The sequence below is a fragment of the Papaver somniferum genome, chromosome 2 (genome assembly GCF_003573695.1).
Source record: "Papaver somniferum cultivar HN1 chromosome 2, ASM357369v1, whole genome shotgun sequence".
In the NCBI taxonomy this organism is placed as follows: Eukaryota; Viridiplantae; Streptophyta; class Magnoliopsida; order Ranunculales; family Papaveraceae; genus Papaver; species Papaver somniferum.
Window position 1 is genome coordinate 216007771 of NC_039359.1, and position 10644 is coordinate 216018414.

At 35.0% G+C, this 10644-nt stretch overlaps 1 protein-coding gene and 1 non-coding gene across 2 annotated transcripts; one reads left to right on the forward strand and one right to left on the reverse strand.

Moving 5' to 3' along the window:
• Nucleotides 1-2262: 2262 nt before the first annotated feature.
• Nucleotides 2263-8305, reverse strand: LOC113352850 (uncharacterized protein At5g65660-like). Its single transcript, XM_026596614.1, has 4 exons — nt 8036-8305; nt 7713-7902; nt 2740-2837; nt 2263-2346 (listed from the first exon to the last, which is right to left on the reverse strand). The coding sequence occupies exons 1-4, from the start codon at nt 8303-8305 to the stop codon at nt 2263-2265; spliced, it is 642 nt and encodes a 213-aa protein (XP_026452399.1).
• Nucleotides 8306-10244: 1939 nt separating this feature from the next.
• On the forward strand, nt 10245-10343 carry LOC113354914. The gene has a single exon (XR_003362107.1). It is a non-coding gene; the product is annotated as a U6 spliceosomal RNA (small nuclear RNA).
• Nucleotides 10344-10644: the final 301 nt, after the last annotated feature.

Consider the following 10644-nt stretch of genomic DNA (forward strand, 5'->3'; position numbering starts at 1 on the left):
ATAACCACCTCCGTCCATCAGTCTCCAATGTGATATCATTAGTATACCGCCACAAAGTTAAGCAGTCAACATTGTTATGTTTTATATGCCGATAGACTATGCATTGAAAACTTGCTTTGGTAATAAAATATCATCAATAACCTCAAGCAGAACAAACAGTAAAAGAATAGATAACTTCTACAATACTATCCAGAAGCTCTTCCAAGTTTGTTGCAGTTTTTAACTATTTTCATTTGTTTCACCAAGTTCTCTTTCATGCTCAGTAAGCAGCAGTATAAGCAGAATCTGATAAAGATACTTGATCAGAATACCCTAAGTAAGATTGTCAATTGTTCTTATGGGAACAATGCAATGCTTTTTCTCTTCCCTGGGTGCAACAATTGTTTACTTCGCTCTTCTTCATCTAAACGGAAAATAAGCCAAACAAAGAAGAAAAAAGGAATTCAAGATCATCGGTGTAGGATAGATAACAATGAATAAACCATTTATTATTACCTAATTAACATATATGAATGCAAGATACGTTGTAGTCTAACCTAAAACCAAGGCCTTAACGCCATAGTAATTCAAATGTATATAAATGACACAACATCAGTCCTATAATTAAGCCCGGAAGAAATTTAACATTGCACTTAAAAAGAAAAAGAAAGGGCTACAGAATTTTGAGAATACAATCTTGATCATCTGCATCCTGGGTCTTATATTATCACATTAGTTTTTAGAAACAAAACAACCAAGGATTTCATTGTTGTCTGTATTGGTATTGACATGTATAACGGGACTCTATCTATATTCTCGTCCGCTTAATCAATTCGTCAAAAGATATATCAGACTATGGAGTGAATAGTTTGATTACTGAATATCGATTCTTCCTTCAACTTGGAATAGATTCAAAAAAATTATTACTTTTTTTATATGTAAAATTCTTTTATAGGGAGACAGAAAATGAAGATTAGATGGAGAAAGAGAGTTTCAGTCAACACAGTCCTAGAAGCTAAGCTCCATTCATGCCCACTTCTACTCCTAAGAGCCCATCATTCTACAAAAGGACGACGACTACTTTCGGGACATTGACCTAGTCCCTCAAAGGAATGAAGTAAGGAAGATAAGGTTCAAGGCGATTGATAGCGAACGTATGATCATTACGCTTCAACCGGGTTATTCTATTCCACCTCTTAGAAAGAAAAGAACTTAAAAAAATAACCAATTATCAAAATAAGATTAAGCTAGAATAAAATCACCTCAATTCTCAGACTATTACAGAATAGACGCCAACCTGCAAAAATAACCCATGAACAAAAACAAATCAAAAACCTAAAAACATAGTACATAGTACCAAAAATCAAAAAGATTTATTCTGCATAAAAAATCAAATAGGTATCACAAAATAATCTTACCTTTTTGGTATGCTTCACTTGGCAGGATTGTCAATACCTAATCAGCAATTGAAGAACCTATGTACAGAAATCAAGGATTCAACTTACACGATGGAAAAACATGACAACGACATAACAGAAGTAATGAATTGAATCACATAAATATGAAGTTCCTAAACCAAAATTCATATTTGAGATATTGTTGTTGTGACATCAAATTAGATACGAAGAACTCAGACGGATTATCAGAAACCAATTGGCGACAGTAAAATTTACACTCTTACAGAGAAGAAAATTACCTTTAGGCTGAATGTGTGCGGCAAGATCATGAAGATTTTAGAATTCTGATATGATTTAGCAATAAAATTGGACAAAAGCGAAATATTTAGCAACCAAGAATGAAATGTACAATTAAAAATGATATTAACTATTGTTAATGATGATATTACAACATTGTGAATAATGTTGCTGAAATTTGGAACCAAAAATTTATTCAACAAATTTTTTCTCAGTGAGCCGAGTGAGGCGGAAGCCAAAAACATAAATACACAGAAAAATATTAAAACCAAACCAAGGAAAGAACAAAAAATATTAAGGGGTCGGCGAAACAACAAAAGTTAGAATTTTTTGGATCTGATTACTTAAGACCACAAAGATAAATTAGCACGACTTTGACGATTGCCCTAAATAGTTCCCTTAACAGAGATCTTAATTTGAAGATAGTTGAACCCAAAAAAATGAATTGATTAGTCATTCTGTGCAAATAAATTGATTCTTGCATACGTTAAGGTGAACAAATCCACATGGTACTTAGAAAACACCTAAACCCAAATGTTTCTATATAGCTCATCTTGCACCATGTTTTGATCATGTTGTGGATGCTAAATCAAATTTCCCTAGCAACTACTGCCAACTCTAATGCATGGGGACACTTGAGAATAACGCCACCAAAAAGTATTTTTTTACTCTCCTGACATGAGAACAAATCATGTTAATAAAATAAAGATTGTAGAGACGCAAGCGAGGATTGAACATCTATGATGCTGACCATCATTTGCTACTACAAACAATATGGGCATGGCAATTTTTGGATATGCAAACTCCAAATGACAGGCGTTCTTAACCGTGTCAATAAGATGGCACTCTACCATGCTAGAACGCAATCAAGATTGCATGCACATATTCGTACATGAAAATATAAATCTGAGGATTGATTAATAGTGCATATTAAAGGTGCAAACCACTTATCAAAGTAATTCACTCAAAAAAGTCACCCACTTAGCTAATGAGATTGAGTAAACCCCATCAATTTACACATCTGTGAATTATCTAGCTAATGTTGTGTAGCTAAGTGAAGCATTACCTTCATTGAGTTAAGAGCTAAATCCAGCAAAAAGTTGTCTCCATCCTTGATTATGGATAATGGTGTAATATTCCATCGCCCTGCTGCAGAGTCTGTATCTGAAATAATCAAGCCAAAAACAATATCACAATAAACTCGAATATATCCTGGAACACTATTAGCACAATATCACATTATGGTCTCTGCATCTATTAAGGATAATGCGGCAAGATCAGGCATGGTAATAGAGGAAAAGCAGCTTTATGATCTACACTGTCTCCCTTTAGCCTTTTCCACATAAACTAATTATGATCATCTACCAAATCCCCCATCGCACCTATGACCAATCGATATAGTTGTAGCATTCATATCAAATAAACCTTAGTTAGATCCTTAAAATAAATTCAAGTGGTTTCAATAATTCGAACTTTAAAATCATGGATATCTGCTATACAATCATAGTCAAAATCAAACTTTATACAATTAATGAATCAATTCACGATTACAAACACATTCATTAACAACATCTTTCTCAAAAATAGGTTATGGGCGATTCGTTGTCTCTCTGCTCTAGGTTTTCCATTGGTCAATTTGAACAGCCCCAATCAAACCCGGAAAAATAAACAAAAACCCTAAAACAAATTCAGGACGTAATATTTCGATTTCAAATTGAGACAGAAGTTCGAATTTGGTGAAACACTTCTCTGTGATAAATCTTTGCCTCCTAAATTTCCTGGAAACAACAATTGGAAATCAATATGAAGAGCATATGGGGCATCAGTAACTCAACACAGATAGATAGTTCAGAAAAATTAAATCAGTGTTATCAACTTCTGCCTCTTAAATTTCCAGCAAACTTCAAGCAACATCAATCAGAAAGTGAAAAAAAATAAATAAATAAAGAAAATTATAGGGTTTCAACATATTTACCTTCTATTCCTATCCTCTGCATCGTATTTTTGATTAAACCTTGCCTCCTGGATCTTCGGAAAACATCAAGCACACAGACCGCATGAACGAAAGATTCTCAAAAATCTAGAGTTTCTGCGAGATAGAAGAATAAGCGTAGCATCAGAAAATGAGAGAACGTTTTATGTGAACCACATATGTCACCCTGCCCTACTTCTATCGACCCACACGAAACATAGCCGATCATTCCCAGCCGTCGAAGTCAAACTCGATCCGGCTTACCTGGGCCGCCGGATTACCCTCCCTGATAAATCCTGTCCATTCTTTGATCAAGGACACAAAGTGCACCTTTTTTATAACAGTGATTAGCCCCATGTTCTGAACACAAAGTCAATATTATATTAATATAAATGAGAATTATTTGGAGGAGTCGACTTTTAAAAATGTCCGAATTTATTCGATTGATCCACACGGTTCTTACTCGTATTTGTCAGGTACACTAATAACTCATTTTTTAATCCACACGGTTCTTACTCGTCTTGGCTTGGTAGTTGGCACAGAGTATGTAGTGCTTACTGCTTAGAGTTGGTTATATAAGATATCTTATTTTATTTGTTGGAAGTTTGTAAAAGATAAAGATCGAATCTGAAAATACGTTAAATCTGATCACCAAAAACATTTACATGTGCCCGAGGCCAACCATATGCTGTGTGTCGTGGACACATGCATATATATTTTTATAATAAGAAGTAACAAGAACAGCATGCAAACGCTTACTTTGATAGATACTACCGGCTCCTAATCCTATTGATAAAATCCGGCACTGTTTGATTTTTTTATATATGGTATTAACACGGGATAACCCCCGACAAGTGCAGAACTATCGTATTAGTAAAATCACCGCCAAAAGGTTCCTAAGAGATGGAGTAGAGTGTAAAATGACGGTATTTGATTAATTTCATACGTACGGAGATTAAAAGAGAGTTAAATTATTTACACCTTCAATCTAAAAGGCCCTGAATTACTGAATTCTTCCCAAACACGCTCATGTTTGAAGCGGATATTCTATTAGAGTAAGGTCTATCAGATAGACTGTTTAAAGAAGACTAGAAAATGAAGAACAACTTATGTATGAGATAGACTAAATGAAGGAAGGTTTCAATGTAAAAGATAAAAGAAAAAATATTAAAAACTAAAGAAGGGTGGAGATTGGAGAGGTAAATGCTTTGCCGTTTGGTTCTTTTTATTAACCAAACCATAAGTTAGTTGTCTGCCCACACCACTTCTTTAGATTTTTAATATATCTTTTTTATCGTTATCCCCAAACAACAAATGTTGTATTGTTTTGGGTTGATTATAGGCAAACTGCATACCGTGTAATGTTCCCTTTTATAGAACGATTTTTTGGGCACTACCCCGTTTTGGTGGGAGACTATTGTTTTTTTTTGGTGGATATTCGGAAGTAAAGTGAACACCCCTTATCCATATATTTATTTTAGTACCAAAATTACCCTTATTAATTAAGTTAGTGTAGTGATTAGTAAGTTAATTAATGATTAGTGAGATTAAATTAATAAGTTGATTTTTTTCAAAAGAATAATTATTGAGAGGGAGAAGAAGAAGATGAGGATGAAGATGATGATGAAGATGAGGGTTTTGGAATAAAAAAAGTTAGATCTTTTTAAGAGCCACAACAAGAGTATGATGTTTTAGGTATTCACGGATACTCAAATTTAGTTAACGGTGCTTGAATTGGCCAAAACATTCCTAAAAATAAACAATTTACAAATTGGTTTCGGTTTGGTTAAAAAAGTTCGGCTACGACATCTGAAGAACAGATAGCCGAACTCATCTGCAAGTGTACTTCGGCTAATGTTTCAGAAAACATAGGTAGCCGAACTCAGCTTTAATGGAGTTTTTTCTTTCAGAGAAAAGTTCGGTTAGGAGAAAAAATTGCGACGTAACCGAACTTTTTGTGACGAACCAGTTTTTTTTTGCATCATAACCGATTTTTTGTGACGAAACCGAACTTTTTGCGACGTAGCTAAACTTTTGTGACGAAATCGAACTTTTTGTGACAAAACCGAACTTTTTGCGACGAAACCGAACTTTTTTACGACGTAACCGAACTAAAAGTTCGGCTGGGACATTTTTTGCGCTGTAACCAAACTTTTCTCTGAAAAACGAAAAAAACTCCGTTAAAGTCGAGTTCGGCTAGTTCGACAAAGGTTTTCACATAATTTCTAGCCGAACTTCTCTCTGCACCTGTCATTTTCAATTCATTTTGATGATTACTTCTCATTTTTTCAACTAAAAACGAATAACAAGTAATGAGTTTGTGAGAATATCTTTGTTAATGATTTAAATTAATCTATATATATAGAGGTGGTGGTGGTTGGTGGTGAAGGTAGTCGGAGGTGGTAAATGATGGTTGGTGGTGGTGGGCGGCGGTGATGGTGGGAGGAGGTGGTGGTCATGTATAGATGGTTATTAGGTTAGTTTTAAATTACATTGTAGTCTCCCACCAAAAAAGGATAGTGTCCAAAAAAATCGCTCCTTTTATATTGCATTCCGTCGGATAAATGGGTGTTTGGTTGATTTTGGGGTGAAAACCCGTTGATTTTGAACGAGGAAGCCTATACCATGGTCCTTGTTCATAGTGTTTTAAATGGGTACAAGATATGTTGCAGTGAATAGGATAGTTTTTTGTTTTCTGACATATGGTATGTGAAAGCTATCGAAGTCATTTTTTATTTCTTGATATATAATCTGGTCTAGTGGGGTGAATTGGGAATTGGTATAGTGCCGAATAGCCTGAATACACTTGACAAATGAGGGCAAGACTCACCATTAGAAATGATTTTCTACTACACCTAAAACTAAGGATATTCTAGCTAGTGTTTTGTAGGAGCTAAATTCTTCTATAAAGTCTTATATAACATAACACATGGGAAGCCGATCACTTCGCCAATGCAGAAGTTCTTTGCCACTACTCTCAATGCCTAATCTCAACCAGTTAATCGTCCGATTTCCAATCTTTCCCTTCCAAATTTAGCCCATAGATTTTCATGTAGTGGTACTTTTTTTCTTGAAGAAGAAGGTTAAAAATATACTTATAGTAAAAGAGAATTTTGAAAAGATACTACAAAGAGACACATTGGAATGAACAACTTCTGATTAAAAGGAACAAGGCCAGTTGGAAGATCATTAAAAAGTCCTAAACCATAACACGATGGTGGAATTAATAACAAAACTAATTTAATACCTCCCTAGTCTTGGTTCTCTCCTCTGAACGTAAACTTGTTTCAAATCACTCAACAAATAACAAAAGGAAATAAGTTCCGAATCTCTTTATTCTTTACCCTTGAAATTTTTTTGCGCAAACCATAAAACTCTGCTGAATAAAGTTCGAGAAAAGCCATTTCACTTTAAAAACTCTCGAGAAATAATTCCAAATCCACCAAGAGAAAGAACAGTGGAAAAACAGATGATGTGCCGTTTCCTCTTCGTTCTCACAAAGTTCACATCTCGTAAATATGTTTCACCATAATAATTGTTTGAAGATCTAGCAGCAACATAGTAAATTCTTCTCGCTTTAATCGGCCAGTACATCATATAGTTTCGAACTGTATTGTTAACAGTTTGAGACGCCATCCGTTGGTCCTCCGCTAACTTGTCATGACAAACTTCAGCTGTGTATTCAGTCGGGTTAGATTATGTTACCTCATCTGGTAGAGCAGTCAAAGTATTAATTTGTCCCAAAGAGATCATCATACCCATGAAGATAATTCAGTGATATTCAATCGGCGTTCTATAAAAATATAATGATGATATTGATAGATGTCCACTTTAATGCAAAGATAACAAGACAATGCTTAATAGAATAAAAGCCAGAGAGGGACACACATTTCGTACATTTTTTTTGTACTGATAATATAACGGAATAGAGAGTACAATTTAAACCACTTTATTTAGGATTTAGTGCGGTAGGTAGTCGCAATGACAAGAGTTTATCAGCTCTAGATACGTGATATTTCTTCTTCTTTCGTTTCTCAACAATTATAGTACCCACCAACTCTAGATACATGCATGATTGTACACAGGTCTCCGCGGAGGAGGAGGAGGCGGCAGTGGTGTTTGTTGTATACTTTTTATTGTAACGACGACATTATCCGGTCGAAATGGCTCACAAGGACACGGCAATGCTATAAAATTTGCAATATTATCTCCTGGCATTATTACCGGCATACTTCCGTTTGTGTTTTGGTTCCCATGCTGTCAAGATTATCAAAAATTAATCACAACTAAAACTATCAATTTAGTTTAAAGCGAACAGTTAAGAGCGAGGAAATTAACTTCAGCGGGTTGCAATGAAATTAAACGAGGTGAGAGGTGTAAAGATACTTACGGGATAGATTTCGAAAGGTTTTGACGACGATGATTGGTTGACTGAGTTGTGATTGTTAGTACTATTAGCCTCCAAATCAATATCTTCTTCTGCTTGATGGTGATGGTCAGCAGCACGCCGTGAAAAAGATCTACGAAGGGATCTAAATTTATCCCAGTGATAACAACAAGAGAATAAACCACTTATACTGAAAATGAGAATCAGCAACAAAGCCGTACCAAGTGGGAAACCTAACGACGGTCTATATGCACCCTCCTCTCTATTTTCCATCTTGCTAATTGATGATTATGATGATGATAATGACAGTAGCTCCTAATAAGTTTTCTGCTGATCACTTCTACTTTGCACATCAGAGAGAGTACTTTCCTAGTATAGCAGAGAAAAACAAATTGGAGAATGAAGAAGAAGGCTCTAGAATGAGATGGTGCTGGTGGTTCCGGTAGTAGTATTTAAAAGAGGGGTTGAAGGTAGGTGTTTGTGTTTAAAAGGTTGAAAGTGAGAGATGGGAAGAATCATGCCCGGTCCGGAAAAAGAAAAGGTGTCTCAAGGGGCCAAGTACGGATAAATTGTTGTGTCGTTCAAATAATTTGCACGATATACTTAACAAAACTAATATTTATTATACGAGTTGGTGTGCATTACAATTCATAATCTCTGTTCTTGAAAAAAGAAACTATTATATTTTACCATTTTACCCTACAAATGAAAAAGCGGTAGAATCTTTATATAGAAAGACAATTGGATTCCAAATCGACACAACCCTCTATCTTCCTAATTCTACTCTTTTGGTATGCCTATTGTTAGTCAATTAATAGATCAGGATAAAAAGGGCTGGAAAGTAGATACTTTAAAGCCTTTGTTTCATGATAATACTGTCAATGATATAACCAGAATCAGGATTCCCCTTGTAGGCAAGAATAAAATTAGATGGGAACCAACCAGTAATGGTCACTTTACTGCAAAGTCTTGCTTATAATGTCATTCTTAGTGAGAAGTTAGTTGTTAAACTAGCTAACTAAAAATAATCTTCTAATCTGCTGGAAATCTTTCTGGAAGCATAAGCTTCCTCGCCGGATTCACCATTTTGCCTGGAAACTTTTACACAAGTGTCTTCCTACTTAATATAGTATGTCTAGATTTACTGGTCATCATAATGACTCTTGTCCCTTCTGTGGGGTTTCTCCTGAAACACCGCAATACTTGTTCTTTGACTGCACCAATATTAGATTCATATGGACCTTGATAAATCCTAGTCTCACTCTTCATCTGCAGAACCAAGATATCCATCAATGGGTTTGTAATTTCTTTATAACAGTAGCAATGGTGGTTCCAAAGATTGGGAGAAGTATGATATGGTTTGTTTCACAATCTGGCTCATTTGAAAATCCAGATGTGCAAAAAAATTTGATAACAAGCCATTAGTTAGTGCAGATGTTGTTAATAGTGTTTTGTTGCAGCTTGGTGATTGGAACAGGATAAAGGAAAATCTTTACCGGCAAAATCAGTCTAACTGACAGATTGTTCATAACTGGCACCCTCCGGCAAATGATTTATTGAAAATAAATTTTGGTGGCTCACACCTAGATTCGAATTGTTTATCAGGATGGGGACTGATTTGTCGTAATGATGCAGGTAACAGTTATGGACTACGAGGAGGTGCATTTCTCGCAATATACCCAGAGCAGGCTGAGGCACAAGCTTTGCTGGAAGCAGTCTTATGGGTAAAAGAACAATGGATGGAGGATGATTCATCTAGAGGGGGATTGTGCAAATTTGGTGGCTACTCTTAATGGAAAATCCTTAGCTGTCAAGTGGAAAACTTATAATCTAATAAATGATGCATTATCTCTTCTTAAAACCGTATATTTTTGGGTTTGCAACCATGTTCATAGGGATGCAAACCTATAGATGATGGTTTAGCTAAGTTTGCTAGAACTCATTCTTCTAATAACGTTCCTGATTGGATTCATGCTTTGATTCAACAAGACAAGAACAATTTGTAATATGATTTATCAAATGAATATATCTTTCCTTTTAAAAAAAGAAAGAATCTCTTTTTCAGAAACATAGGTAGTATATTAGAATAAAAAATACGAAAATGCTAGTTACACTGGATTCTGGAGAATTATCCCGTGTAACACAAAAGTTGTGCTCCAAAAAGAAAATATGCCCCTCTAATGAAATCGAATAATAATGATGGATAATTAAAGTTAAGGGGACATTCAATATAATTGGAACGAACATAGAAGATTAGTATGGCCCTTGCACAAGGATGACACGTATAAATTGAGAAATGGTCCAAATTTTAATAAATTCATAGCCTACCAAGTGAATTGTAAATGTTGAATCTTTGGGTATTACCTAGCTTCGTGTAATAGTCTTTTACTAGTTTAATAAATTTCATGTTTCAGAAGGAAAAAAAAATGACCACAGTAATTTGCCAATCGAGTGAAATCTCGAACAAGATTACTGATTTGGTAACCAGATTCGGATGATTTATCAGTGCATAATAAAAAGGGAAAAGTTAATATTTCTTTAAGGATATAGATATCTAGCGGTAAAATCTTTCAATGTCATTACCCTATGGTATCTAGAGGTGTAAAGTGTGT